The sequence below is a fragment of the Heterodontus francisci genome, chromosome 3 (genome assembly GCF_036365525.1).
Source record: "Heterodontus francisci isolate sHetFra1 chromosome 3, sHetFra1.hap1, whole genome shotgun sequence".
NCBI classification, from domain to species: domain Eukaryota; kingdom Metazoa; phylum Chordata; class Chondrichthyes; order Heterodontiformes; family Heterodontidae; genus Heterodontus; species Heterodontus francisci.
Window position 1 is genome coordinate 103,975,776 of NC_090373.1, and position 15,718 is coordinate 103,991,493.

At 42.6% G+C, this 15,718-nt stretch overlaps 1 protein-coding gene across 1 annotated transcript in view; it reads right to left on the reverse strand.

The window, feature by feature from the left end:
* Positions 1 to 6,755: 6,755 nt before the first annotated feature.
* Positions 6,756 to 15,718, reverse strand: part of trmt11 (tRNA methyltransferase 11 homolog) — a 97,795-nt gene continuing 88,832 nt past the window's right edge. Inside the window, exon 13 of the mRNA XM_068025293.1 lies at positions 6,756 to 7,052. Within this exon, the coding sequence (XP_067881394.1) occupies positions 6,927 to 7,052 (126 nt within the window). The 3' untranslated portion in view covers positions 6,756 to 6,926. The remainder of the gene's footprint in view (positions 7,053 to 15,718) is intronic.

The window sequence follows — 15,718 nt, forward strand, 5'->3', positions numbered from 1 at the left end:
TCTGGAGAGGGTACAGAGGAGATTTACAAGAATGTTGTCAGGGCTTGAAAGTTGCAGCTAAGAGGAAAGATTGGATAGGCTAGGGTTATTTTCTTTAGAACACAGGAGGCTGAGGAGTAGCTTAATTGAGGTGTACACAATTATAAGGGATTCAGATAGACAGGAAGGACCTGTTTCCCCTGGCAGAGAGGTCAATTACCAGGAGGCACAGATCTAAGGTGATTGGTTTAGAGGGGACATGAGGAAAAGCTTTTTCACCCAGAGGATGGTGGGTGTCTGGAATTCACTGCCAGGAACGGTGGTGGAGACAGAAACCCTCAACTCTTTTAAAAGGTACTTGGACATGCACCTGAAGTACTGTAACCTGCAAGGCTATGGACCAGGTGCTGGAAGATGGGATTAGATTGTGCTCATTCCAGTTATCAATCTAGTAAACCTCCTCCTTTTCCGGCTGGCGCAGACACGATGGGCTGAATGACTGTAATTTTTCTATGGTTCTACGATTCTACTTTGTGTCAGTATTTACAATAGAACAAAGGACAAAAGAACAAAGAAAATTACAGCACAGGAACAGGCCCTTCGGCCCTCCAAGCCTGCGCCGATCCAGATCCTCTATCTAAACATGTGGCCTATTTTCTAAGGGTCTGTATCTCTTTGCTTCCTGCCCATTCATGTATCTGTCTAGATACATCTTAAAAGACGCTATTGTTCCCGCGTCTACCACCTCCGCTGGCAACGCGTTCCAGGCACCCACCACCCTCTGCGTAAAGAACTTTCCACGCATATCCCCCCTAAACTTTTCCCCTCTCACTTTGAACTCGTGACCCCTAGTAATTGAATCCCCCACTCTGGGAAAAAGCTTCTTGCTATCCACCCTGTCTATACCTCTCATGATTTTGTACACCTCAATCAGGTCCCCCCTCAACCTCCGTCTTTCTAATGAAAATAATCCTAATCTGCTCAACCTCTCTTCATAGCTAGCACCCTCCATACCAGGCAACATCCTGGTGAACCTCCTCTGCACCCTCTCCAAAGCATCTACATCCTTTTGGTAATGTGGCGACCAGAACTGCACGCAGTATTCCAAATGTGGCCGAACCAAAGTCTTATACAACTGTAACATGACCTGCCAACCCTTGTACTCAATACCCCATCTGATGAAGGAAAGCATGCCATATGCCTTCTTGACCACTCTATTGTCCTGCGTTGCCACCTTCAGGGAACAATGGACCTGAACACCCAAATCTCTCTGTACATCAATTTTCCCCAGGACTTTTCTATTTACTGTATAGTTCACTCTTGAATTGGATCTTCCAAAATGCATCACCTCGCATTTGCCCTGATTGAACTCCATCTGCCATTTCTCTGCCCAACTCTCCAATCTATTTATATTCTGCTGTATTCTCTGACAGTCCCCTTCACTATCTGCTACTCCACCAATCTTAGTGTCGTCTGCAAACTTGCTAATCAGTCCACCTATACTTTCCTCCAAATCATTTATGTATATCACAAACAACAGTGGTCCCAGCACGGATCCCTGTGGAACACCACTAGTCACACGTCTCCATTTTGAGAAACTCCCTTCCACTGCTACTCTCTGTCTCCTGTTGCCCAGCCAGTTCTTTATCCATCTAGCTAGTACACCCTGGACCCCATGCGACTTCACTTTCTCCATCAGCCTACCATGGGGAACCTTATCAAACGCCTTACTGAAGTCCATGTATATGACATCTACAGCCCTTCCCTCATCAATCAACTTTGTCACTTCCTCAAAGAATTCTATTAAGTTGGTAAGACATGACCTTCCCTGCACAAAACCGTGTGGCCTATCACTGATAAGCCCATTTTCTTCCAAATGGGAATAGATCCTATCCCTCAGTATCTTCTCCAGCAGCTTCCCTACCACTGACGTCAGGCTCACCGGTCTATAATTACCTGGATTTTCCCTGCTACCATTCTTAAACAAGGGGACAACATTAGCAATTCTCCAGTCCTCCGGGACCTCACCCGTGTTTAAGGATGCTGCAAAGATATCTGTTAAGGCCCCAGCTATTTCCTCTCTCGCTTCCCTCAGTAAACTGGGATAGATCCCATCCGGACCTGGGGACTTGTCCACCTTAATGCCTTTTAGAATACCCAACACTTCCTCCCTCCTTATGCCGACTTGACCTAGAGTAATCAAACATCTGTCCCTAACCTCAACATCCGTCATGTCCCTCTCCTCGGTGAATACCGATGCAAAATACTCGTTTAGAATCACACCCATTTTCTCTGACTCCACGCATAACTTTCCTCCTTTGTCTTTGAGTGGGCCAATCCTTTCTCTAGTTACCCTCTTGCTCATTATATATGAATAAAAGGCTTTGGGATTTTCCTTAACCCTGTTTGCTAAAGATATTTCATGACCCCTTTTAGCCCTCTTAATTCCTTGTTTCAGATTGGTCCTGCATTCCCGATATTCTTTCAAAGCTTCGTCTTTCTTCAGCCTCCTAGACCTTATGTATGCTTCCTTTTTCCTCTTAGCTAGTCTCACAATTTCACCTGTCATCCATGGTTCCCTAATCTTGCCATTTCTATCCCTCATTTTCACAGGAACATGTCTCTCCTGCACGCTAATCAACCTCTCTTTAAAAGCCTCCCACATATCAAATGTGGACTTACCTTCAAACAGCTGCTCCCAATCTACATTCCCCAGTTCCTGCCGAATTTTGGTATAGTTGGCCTTCCCCCAATTTAGCACTCTTCCTTTGGGACCACTCTCGTCTTTGTCCATGAGTATTCTAAAACTTACGGAATTGTGATCACTATTCCCAAAGTAGTCCCCTACTGAAACTTCAACCACCTGGCCGGGCTCATTCCCCAACACCAGGTCCAGTATAGCCCCTTCCCGAGTTGGACTATTTACATACTGCTCTAGAAAACCCTCCTGGATGCTCCTTACAAATTCTGCTCCATCTCGACCTCTAACACTAAGTGAATCCCAGTCAATGTTGGGAAAATTAAAATCTCCTATCACCACCACCCTGTTGCTCCTACATCTTTCCATAATCTGTTTACATATTTGTACCTCTATCTCACGCTCGCTGTTGGGAGGCCTGTAGTACAGCCCCAACATTGTTACCGCACCCTTCCTATTTCTGAGTTCTGCCCATATTGCCACACTGCTCGAGCCCTCCATAGTGCCCTCCTTCAGCACAGCTGTGATATCCTCTTTGACCTCCTCCACCCCTTTTACCTCCCTCTCTATCCCGCCGGAAGCATCGATATCCTGGGATATTAAGTTGCCAATCATGCCCTTCCCTCAACCAAGTCTCAGTAATAGCATCATACTCCCAGGTACTAATCCAGGCCCTAAGTTCATCTGCCTTACCTTCTACACTTCTTGTATTAAAACAAATGCACCTCAGACCACCAGTCCCTTTGCGTTCATCAACTGCTCCCTGTCTACTCTTTCCCTTAGTCACGCTGACTTCATTATCTAAAAGAGGTAAGCTGATCATACCAAGGAAATTAATATTGAATCAGAGACAGGGACTCACCAAAATTAATGCAAATAATAGAACAGTAATGAAGAAGATAATGACACTAAAGAGTGACAAATCTCCAGGACCAGATTGTTTCCATCCAATGTTTTAAAGGAAGTAGGTGAGAACATTGCAGATGCCCTAACTATAATCCTCCAAAGTTTTCTTGAATCGGGTACCATTCCTTTATGTTGGAAAATTGTGCATAATCACTCCAATATTTAAGAAAGGTGAGTGAGGGAAACCATGGAATTGTAGGCCAGTTAGCCTCGCATCTGTTGTCAGGATATTACTGGCATCTATAGCTAAGGATAAGGTGACTGAACATTTCCAGTTGATCATCGAGAGTCAGCATGGATTATTAAAGGTTAGGTCATGCCTGACGAATTGGATTGAATTTTTGAAGAGTGATTAAAGTAGTGGACAGGGGAATGTATATGGATGATTTTTTATATAGATTCCTGAAGACATTTCATGAAGTCCCTCATACAAGATTGTCAGGTAATGCTGAAGCTCATGGAATTGAAGGCAAATTTTTAACCTGATTAGGGAATTGGCTGAGCAGCAGGAGATGGAGAGTAGGGATAAAGGGCAAGTACTCTAATTGGTAGGATGTGACTAGTGCAAGAATCTGTGTTGGGGCCTCAACTATTCACCATATTTATTCACAACTTAGCTGATGGGATAGAAAGCCACATATCCAGATTTGCTGATGACATAAAGATAGGTGTCATTGTAAGCAGTATACATGGAAGGATTCAATTACAAATAAATACTGATAAAGTGAATGGCCAAAACTGTGGCAAATAGATTTCAATGCAGGCAAATGTGAGGTCATCCACTTTGGACCTAAAAAGGATAGAAGAGGGGACTTTCTAAACAGTAAAAAGCTAGAAACAGTGGAGGTGCAGAGATAGTTCAGGGTCCAGGTATGCAGATCATTAAATGTCATGAAGAGGTGCAGAAAATAATCAAAAAGGCTAATGGAATGTTGGCCTTTCTTTTTAGAGCACTAGAGTACAAAAGAGTAGAAGTCATGCTTCAGCTATACAAAGCACTGAATAGATCATATCTGGAGCACTGTGAACTTTTGAGCATCAAACTTTAGGAAGCATATATTGGCCTTGGAGGGAGTACAGCATAGATTTATTAGAATGATACCTGGACTCCAAGGGTTTAAGTTATGAGGAGAGATTACACAAAATTGGGTTGTATTCCTTGGAATGTAGAAGGTTAAAGGTGATTTGATCAAGGTTTTAAAGATATTAAGGGGAAAAGATAGGATAGATAGGGAGAAATTATTTCCGCTGATTAGGGAGCCTAGGACTCAGGGGCATAGTTTAAAAATTAGAGCCAGACCTTTCAGAAATGAAATTCGGAAAATATTCTACACACAAAGAGTGGTAGATGTTTGGAAGTCTGTTCTGAAAAGAACAATTGCTGTTAGATCAATTGTCAATTTTAACTCTGAGATTGATAGATAGTTGTTAACCAAAGGTATTAAGCGATATGATGTCACAGATCATTGAATGGTGGAACAAACTCGATGGGCTAAATGGCCTACTCTTGTGCCTATACCATTCAGTCCATCTTAATTCACCTATCCATAAGATCCGACAGTCATCCCATTTCATCATCCAATTCTTTCTGAAATGATTAGAGGCATTTTTTACCACTACTGCTCTGTCTGCAAGTGTATTCAATTTACATACAAACATACGAATTAGGGGCAGTGTCTTGAATTCCACACTCCCATCTACCCACAATACCCTTTGATTCCCTTGCCAACAAGAATCTATCTACCCCCACTGGGGCGGCGCAGTGGTTAGCACCGCAGCCTCACAGCTCCAGTGACCCGGGTTCGATTCCGGGTCCTGCCTGTGTGGAGTTTGCATGTTCTCCCTGTGTCTGCGTGGGTTTTCTCCGGGTGCTCCGGTTTCCTCCCACAAGCCAAAAGACTTGCAGATTGATAGGTAAATTGGCCATTATAAATTGTCACTAGTATAGGTAGGTGGTAGGGAAATATAGGGACAGGTGGGGATGTTTGGTAGGAATATGGGATTAGTCTAGGATTAGTATAAATGGGTGGTTGATGTTCGGCACAGACTTGGTGGGCCGAAGGGCCTGTTTCAGTGCAGTATCTCTAATCTAATCTAATCTAATCACTTTAAAATTATTCCATGACCCTGCCTCCACCTTCTGAGGCAGAGAGTTCGAAAGTCGCACAACACTCAGAGAAAACATTTTTCCTCATCACTGTCCTAAAAGGGCGACCCCTAATTTTAAAACAGTGCCCCCTAGTTCTGGACTCTCCCACAAGAGGAAACATCATTTCCACACCCACCTTGTCAAGACTGTTCAGGATCTTATATACTTCAATCAAGTCTTCCCTCACTGTTCTAAACTCCACTGAAAACAAGCATAGTCTGTCCAACCTTTCCTCATAAGACAACCCGCTCATTCATGGTATAAATCTAGTAAACATCCTCTGAACCACCTCCAATGCATTCACATCCTTCCTTAAATAAGGAGACCAAAACTGCACACAATATTTGCGATGTGGTCTCACCAATGCCCTGTATAACTGAAGCATAACATCTTTACTTTTATTTTCAATTCCTCTCGTAATTAAGGATAGCATTCCATTAGCCTTCTTTATTACTTGCTGTACCTGCATACTAACTTTTTGTGACTCCTGCGCTAGAACACCTAGATCTCTCTGCACCTTGGAATTCTGTAGTCATTCTCCGTTTAAGTAATACTCAGCATTTTTTATTCTTCCTGCCAAAGTGAACAACTACACATTTTCCCACATTATACTCCAACTGCCAGATTTTTGCCCACTCCCTCAACCTATCAGTCTGCAACCTCCTTATGTCCTCTTCACAACATACTGTCCCACCTATCTTTGCGCCATCTGCAAATTTAGCTACCAAGCCATCGCTCCCCTCATCCAAGTCATTGATATAAATTGTAACAAGTTGTGCGAAGAAATACCTCCTAATTATCAGTCTTAATTTTACCGTTAACTAGTTTGAACCTGTATCCCCTTGTCCTACTCTCACAATTGTATTTGTTAAGTGGCAGGATTGCCTGTTTCGGCTCAATACTGACCGTTCAATATATCCCAATAGGTGATTAGCTTTACAAACTGGATTCCTTCATTTCTTTCTCTCATAAAGAAACTATTTACAAATGAACTTAATTCATATAAAAAGACATTTATTGTTTCAGCTGTTTATACATATTATATTTGGACATTTAATATAAAAATGCAGTTCATACTAATCATTTGTGTTTCAAATGTAATCATTTAAGAATGCTATAACAGACAAATAAAATGGATCTTTGTCTATTAATTAGCTAAAAAGTCTTTTGCCGTTCAAAATAGATTTGAACTGTTCAGTTCTGTGAATTTTCTTTAGAAATCTTCTTCATTACTCCACTGAAGTACTTGTCACGGAATGAATTGTGGCCCATGTATGGACTATACTTAGCATCAATAAGGTGGGCATACCGATCCTTATCCTAAGGGATGAAGGAGAAGAGATTAATTTGAAAGACATTACTCATTACTGTACTCTTAGCCTAACTATAACAGAAATCCAAATAACTGGGCTTCAGAAATACATTTTCACCTAAGATGCAATTGTTTTTTGAATTGTTATTGTGTCCTGATAGCCATGAAGTAGAAATAAACATTTGGATATACCCACTCCTATCACATCCCTGCCCCTTCTCACTGAACCTAATGGTAAACTACCCACTCTCCTATCCTCTCATCTTAATACTACCCCTGCATCTTCTCCTTGGAACTATTTACTATTTCCCTGTATTCTCCCCATTTCCTCTCTCTGCTGTCACTTCACTCTTAATCTGCAATCCAATCCTCTCCATTGGCACATGCTCCTCTCCAAGGGCAGGTGACAAGTATGCAGAGGCCTTCTCCCACTCAACCAGTTTTCATCCTCACCCCCCCTTCCTAAATTCCTTTTCTATCTGCTTCCTTCAAATATACTCTGATTGTCTTCAAAATTCAACTTAAAAAGAGACTGATTTAGATTCAAGGAAGAAGATATGTCTTTCTCTCGATTCTTCTTCACCTCTATCACATAGGTAATAGAAGTTAGAATTCCTAGGCAGAATTTTACACCCCCCGCGGGAGCGGGCATGGGGTGAAAGGGGAGAGGGAGTGGTGGTGGTATAAAATTGTGTGGAAGGCAGGGGTGCCATTCCTGTTGCCTTCCCGCAGCCGTTACAATTTTATGACTGGCAAGGGAGGTGACAAATGGCCCACCCGTCCAAGGCCAATTGAGGCCCTTAAATGGGCCATTAATTGCCACTTAAGGGCCTCCTCCCGCAGCCGCTGGTATTTTATCAGCAGCGGCCAGGAACTTGAGCATCTGTGCAGGCCCAGGGTTATGGAGTGGAGGGTGGGGGGAGGGGAGGCCCTCCTTATCGGACACCCTGTACCCCACAGAGGGCTCCCCCAGCAGCCCACCCATCCCCGCCCTCCTGAATGACACCCAACACCCTCGTCAGGGCCCAGACGGTTGTCCCTGGCGAGGCCCGAAACCCCACTCACCTTTATGGAGGCCAATGCCCACAGTCCTCTTCTGGCTAGGTGCAGTCCCAGCAGGAGCCACCGCTCCCAGTGGCGCTGCTGGGACTGAGGAGCTGCTGGTCTGCTTATTGGCTAGCAACTCTTGGTGGCGGGACTTCCTGCCTCAGAGGGGCAGAAGTCCCACCTGGGGCCAATTGAGGGCCTGGGTCACGTAGAATTACAGTGTGGCTTCCAGGCCAGCAGTGGCAGGCTCGCCCCCAACTTTTTGGCTGGTGGGCGGGGCTTTCACCCCTATGTAAAATTCTAGCCCCCGTCTCACAGGTGTAAATGATTAGCATTAACTTTTTCCATCTGTCAACAAAACAAGAGTGGGGTAAATAGTTGGCTTCAAAATTCAACTTAAATATTTCTTGAAAATTAATAAAAATGATACTTCCCCCATTGTCCTCAGTATCTCTCAGCATTTTCAATCACTGATCATAGTCTCTCACCTCACACTCACTCTTGCCACATCTCTCTTTGACCTCAGTCTCTCTCTTTCACCCCTCAGCTTAATACACTTTTTAACATTTATAGAACAAATAAAGGTGTGTGATGAGAACAATCATTGTTTCTTTCATAATACACAAACACACATTCCCTCTCTATTTTTAAAAACACTCAACATAAATTTTACATTAGTAAAGCTTTTGAAATTTGTCCTAATTTTTCAACATTATCTGAACAAAAGCAAAGCGATACAAATTAAAAGTTAAAGAAAATTAACAGCTAACAGAACAGTGCTGATATATCCTTGGAAATTGTTTATACTTCACATTTCAAATACAGTTCAGAGTCACAGCACTAGGCAAAACTTTCAAGTCCAAGCCAAGGCTTTTGGGAGAGGTTCCGATCTTCAGGTGAAAACTTCAATGAAGGCATTGAGTGATACACAACAAAAAATTCAATCGATAAATTTAATCATACTATTGCAAAATATGTATTACATTATAAATGTGTTCATAGGCATTTATAATGGGAAAAAAGTGTTATGCACAAAGTGTATGAAAAACATAAGAACAGGTAATTAAGTTACCAAGTAAGGAAGAACATGTAGATGTAAGATGTATAATACATAAGAAGTACAGGTGGGTCACTGGTTTGTTTGTGAGTATGCTGAGTAATAGTATTAACTAATTAGTTCAACTACAGAAGGTGAGCATGTTCTCTCCTGTAGAAAACTGGAAAAAGCTACTAAAGCTAGAGCTTGTTGGACCAGTGCCAATCCATAGTAAAAAGCCAGGTTTTGAACAGTTCCTTACTCTCTCTCATGGAAGAATGTAATTTTCTTCAATGTAAGATACATTTCATTTCTTCCATTTAAATGGTTTATTTAATTTTTCTTACATTCTTCACTATTTTTTCCACTTCTCCTGAAGGTGCTGACTCATGATGTACAGTTTCATTGGTACCAACAGCCTATCAACAACCGTACCCAAGAGGCCAGCCAGCCTTTTCATGCAAGGGGAGACAGGGAGTCTTGGTGGGCTGTTTATAGGAAGTAATAGGAAACCTATTTGGTTCTTCGTTCTCCCTTAGCATGCTTTGATGATGTAACAATGCCAGTGTTATCCCAGCTGAGATTAACTAACTCAGCACACACAGGGTTTGGACCTGGCCCTTCTTTGGAGTAACCCTCTGGTTTCCTTTTGCCATTTCCCCCATTTCTTAGATTAGTGGTCCTTTTTTTTTACATCTAAGCTTACCATTAGCTCAGTGAGATGTCAATGGTGCTGAAGGAAGCATCCAAAATATTACAGGAAAATAAAAGCTTGGATCAATAAGTGGAAGTCCAGGAGGAGAAAAAAAAAGAAAAAATGTGTGGAGAGACAGTAGAACCAAGAGAATTGACTCTGGAAATAGTGCCTTTTTTAATACTTTTTATTAGAATCAACACAGCACCATTCCAGCATAAAGTGTGTAGTTCTAAAGATAAAAGCTTATCTCTTTGTTGAAGAACATATATTTTAATTCAATCTCCCATGACCTTCATAGAGTTAGCTCTGGAAAAATCATTCAATTGTTTTTAAAATAAATGAGATATTTGACTTAACATTAGATTTAATGCAACTAATAAGTATCACTGTGTCTCTAATGTGGCAATTAAGAAAGAGACAGTCACTATTTATTTCCTGTTTAATGCGTATGAGTCACATTCCAATTAAACACATAAACTAATTTATCAAGGAAGGTTATGCTTGGATCAGGAAACTGCAGTTAAAAGCAGCCAATTTCCAAGGCCTTGTACCGCAACTCATTTAATTTTTTTATCCAGCAATTCAATCGAAACAAAAACAGTCACACCCTGAACAACATCTTTTTCTAGAGTCAGCAAGACATTTTACATGGCCTTTACCAATGGACTCACTGCCTTATCATGCAAATCATTGAAACCAGATAATCAGGGCTATTTTGTGCTTGGATCAGCATTTCTATTTAAATGTTGCATTTGGATTGAGAGTTACTACACACTTGGAAGCGAATACCAAGTGATATAATGGAATCTTACGGTTGGATCAGAAATGCATTCATTTGGACCCATCTGTAACCTCTAGATTTGATTTATCCTTTTCAGATGTTAGAGGGTTAAACAGTGTTGTCTTTGACCTCCACTGGTTTGTGCTACTATTATTACATTAAGACTTACAGACCCTCTTCAAATGATAATAAAATCATTGGTTGAGGTCCCTTACTGCTATATTAACCACAAGTCATTTACAGCCCTTTAAACACCAGCTGTTTGGAAAGAGAAACGTTGCTATCTGCAAACTTTCAGAAGCAAACAACAGTTGAAAGCACAAAACAACAAAAGAAAACTGCTCCTCTTTGCTTCTCACCTCAGCTTCTGGAACATCAAACTAACCCTTGACAATGGCTCCTAAAAAACTGCTGACCTAAAAAGTTGCTCTGGCAATTGCAATATCTGATCTGTTATTAGCTATGCTATTGCCATATTATAAACAGGAAAAAGAAAGTATCAGGTAGTGTTGCATTTGCTTACACTTTTTAAAGATTCATATCCTACATTTACTCAGATGGGCCTCAGTTCAGCTTCGGGGTAATTGCCCATGTCTGGTTTTTGTTTAAAAAGCCTGTCTTTCTTATCACAGCTTTTCACTGCTCTACATCTGCTGCTGTACAGTAGCTATAGAAACCACTTGTGCAAAATCATACAGTTATAAACATTGTGAAGGACAACTAGTTCTGACATAAAACTGCTGACACGAAACTGGGAAACCTATAAGAGGAGAATGTCATTGGGAAAGTAATCCAAAATAAATTATTTTACTGCAAACCACCATTTAAATGGCAATACATTTTTAAAAAGATTTAAAGAAAATTAATAACACATAATATTAAAGATGAAATTTTCCAACAGGCCAGCTTTACCATAGGAACTGTTACACAACATTGGAGACAAATCACCTGAAAGACCAACACTATAAGTCCTAAACAAAACTTTCAGCTTTCAAACTAGGCGCTTTCTTTCTTGTATATACGATCTACAAAAATTATTCCGTTTCAGTGTCCTCTTTAGAAATGTACAAAAACGAAAGAACGTTTCCTAGAATACACTAAAAACAAAACTGCAATCTTGTTTTAAGTGCCAAAATTATAATGCATCCATCAAATGTTGACACACATTTATGTAGGCAGTATATGTGAACCATAATTACAAGGATGATTCAAAATACAACATAAAACTCCCCAGCTCTAGTTCTTTTTAAAAGTGTTGTGAAAAAAATAATTTTCCCACTGAATTGCCAGACTTTATGGGCTGGATTTTCATATCAGGGATGGGAAACAGGAGACAGGTTCCCTGTCCAATTAAGGGTGGTGGGCAGGCTCTCGAAGCTGGATGGCCAATCAGGAGCCTTCCAGCTTGAGCAGAGCAGCAGGCTGTGATGGCAGGTAAGTAACAGAGAGGGCACTTCAACGTGTAGGCACCCTCTCACCAACTATTTTTTTTAAAACATTAAATAAAAAATGGTTCCTGCAGCCAGATCACCAGTGTGTGGGGGGAATCTCTCTACAGGGTGGCCTGCGGCTGCTCTCGCACCCAGGCAAGCAGGCAGGTCCTCTAAGCCTGCCTGGAGCGCTGGATCCTTCGGCCTGCCCCACTGCTAGTTCAGGAAACTTGAGGCCCAATGGAAAATTCCAGTCGGCCTCCTTTAATTGCAGTTAAAAAGGCTCTTAACGAGCCTAATTGGTTGTGTGTCTTGGAGGGGCAGGTAGCCCTGCTGGCCCCGAAACCACCTCCTCTAAAATGGCAGGCACCAGGAACAACGTTGGGAAACCAGCATGCCAGCTGGCACGGCATTTTCAGGCCCTGCCCACCTGCAGGGCCCAAAAATCTTGCCTTATTGTTCAAAAATACAGATTATCCTTTTCTTAATGTATTGATTACTAAAAGCTGTTTTATTGATTAATAAAACTTGTTTTTACTTTTGTGTCCAATGTCAGCATTAGGTATGGACTAGGTACAGATGCTTCTCTGCTATGTCCTAAAAACATACACTATCCTATCTTGGGGGAAAAACACTCCCCATTGCACTCCAGTGATATCCACTTTCATACTAGGATTTTGTGACTTTTCTAAATATGTCTGTCAACTCATAGATGGTATTATGTTGTGGAATTACTGTTGATAGCTGGTTGGCATTGCTGGAGCTCATTTCCTTTATAGCCAGCAGAGAAAACATGGACTCAAATTAACTAGGTTCCTGCAGTAGTACTTTAGTATGATCCACAACCGCCACAGAGAAGGGTCTGTTTAACTCTTCACAAGTGTGTGGATCTGTACAAAAAGAAGGAATTATAGGACTAATTGTATGATCATCAAATGAACCCCAAAGAACTCCTGAAGATAGCGGTCAGCCATTCTAATTTCTTTTTAATTCATTCTCAGAATGTGGACATCACTGACAAGATTGGCATTCCTTTATTTAGGTGGTGGTGGGCTTTGCTCTGCAAGTGTTATTCTTTGTAGCAGTCTGGTATAATGTGAGGCCATTTCAGAGGGCAGATAAGAGTCAACCATGTTGTGGTATGGGACTGGAGTCACACATAGGCCAGACCAAGTCAGGACAGCAGGTTTCCTTGTTTAAAGGACATTAGGGGACAAGTTGTTTTTTTAAAATGACAATATGGTCATTTTTACTGATATCAATTTTTTATTTCCAGATTTTTAAACTTTCAAACTATCTATTCTGGGATTTGAACTCATGTTCTCCAGATTATTCGGCCAGGCCTCTAATATCACCACTACACCATCAGCCCCATATATCCAACCAGAATCTTGCAAACAGAAAAGTATTTCTGAATAATGATTGTGGATTGTCTAGGAAATATTTTGCTCCTGTCCAGATGTTATTTTCTGTAAATAATCAGTATGCTGCAGGTATCTTTGTTGGTATGATTCTATAGATCCTGCTTTCAACTTTTTCATTGGACTTCATTACAAGATGCCTCCATGTAAAATGGTGTTTTGTACAGATTGCCTGTTTCTTTAAAGTAGAAAAGAACAGGTTATCTTAGTCAGACATAACCTATTGTCTACTCTCATATCGTCACTGACCGCTGGGGCTCCATCTCATGCTGTGTTCCTCTAACTACCAGTTAATGGGCTGGATTTTACCTTAGACGGACGGGAGTTCGCCACCAATGTGAAAGTCGGTGGCGAACCCGCTTCCACCTAGCTCGGGGATCCGTCCTGTATTTTACGGGTCCCCGGGCTTTAATTGTCCCAAGGCGGGACTTCCACCCAATCGAGGGAGGAGGTCCCGTCTCATTGAGCTGCCGGACAATCAGCGGGCAGGCAGCTCTTAGGCCCAGCAGCGCCATCGGGAGCCGTGGTCACTGCTGGGATTGTAGCCCAGCTGACACCATGGATCCAGGAGGGAAGGTAAGTAGGGGTTGCCTCACCAGGGGGATCAGTCCTTCCCTGGTGAGGCTGGAGTGGTCTTTTGGGAAGGTGGGGGGGGGGGGGCGTCTTGGATCCCGGGGGTGGGTTGGGAGGCCGGGGTGGCCCTCAATTGGGCACCCTGTGCCTGATTGCCATGCCCCTCCCCCCGGGGTGCCGAAAGGCCGGCAGCTGTCGCTGAGCGGCCTTTCACATCCCCAGCACACCAGCTTGCCACGGGTAAAATACCCGTGGAGGCGGGCGAGGGCCCCAAGTGGCCGTTAAGTGGTATAAGTGGTTAAGTATACAAAATTATGAGGGGCATTGATGGGTTAGATTGGAAGAAACTTTTCCCTCTGTGGAGGTGTCAATAACCAGGGGGCATAGATTTAAGGTAAGGGACAGGAGGTTTAGAGGGGATTTGAGGAAAAAAAATTTCACCCAGAGGGTGGTTGGAATCTGCAACGCACTGCCTGAAGAGGTGGTAGAGGCAGGAACCCTCACAACATTTAAGAAGTATTTAGATGAGCACTTGAAACGACATAGCATACAAGGCTACGGGCCAAGTGCTGGAAAATGGGATTACAATAGTTAGGTGCCTGATGGCCGGCACGGACACGATGGGCTGAAGGGCCTGTTTCTGTGCTGTATAACTCTATGACGCAAGGGCCTTGATTGGCCTCAAGTGGGAGGGCCGTTTCCCACCCCCCACCTGACGCCGTAAACTTGGCCGGAGGCGGGAGCGGGGCGGGTAGGCCTCCTGGAGCCTCCCGCTCAATTTTATGCTGCCCCCACGCCATCATCTGACCCGCTGGAGCGGCATAAAATTCAGCCCAATGTACCAGCAGCTGCTGATTGCCATTGGTGAGAGTTTCTTTTCTTCCCTGGGCTGCTTTACATCCTATCTGTACTTTAAAACAGTGTCACAGCTACCTTTTATCAAGTTTTTTTAAAATTAGAGTATACTATTTACATACATCTCAGTTAATAATTTAGCACCTCAGTCATCGTCACTGATTTTCTAGTTTCCACTGTGGGCTACTAACTCTGTTTTGATCTTACAGTCAGGCAAAACAGTCCTTAAACTACCACCTGTATCCATGAAAGCAGTGGATACAAGGCTCCGAATGAAAACTGCAACATCAATAGTACAGGAAGTGTCAATGTTCACATATAGCATAGTCAGTAGAATGAACCCAGTCTAATTCTGTATGTAACTGTACATACTTAATTTATTTATTTAGAGATACAGCACTGAAACAGGCCCTTCGGCCTACCAAGTCTGTGCCGACCAACAACCACCCATTTATACTAACCCTACAGTAATCCCATATTCCCTACCACCTACCTACACTAGGGGCAATTTACAACAGTCAATTTACCTATCACCTGCAAGTCTTTGGCTGTGGGAGGAAACCGGAGCACCCGGCGAAAACCCACACGGTCACAGGGAGAACTTGCAAACTCCGCACAGGCAGTACCCAGAATCGAACCCAGGTCCCTGGAGCTGTGAGGCTGCGGTGCTAACCACTGCACCAGTTAATGTTAGATTATTTACTGTTAACATGGGCTTCCTCATTATCTGAATGTAGTTTTACATTTTCCACACTGGCTAGTCTTGTGGTCTCTCAGATGAAGATTGCCAATTCGTGCCATTAGGAAGTGAGGCAAGACTACGCAAACCTTTTT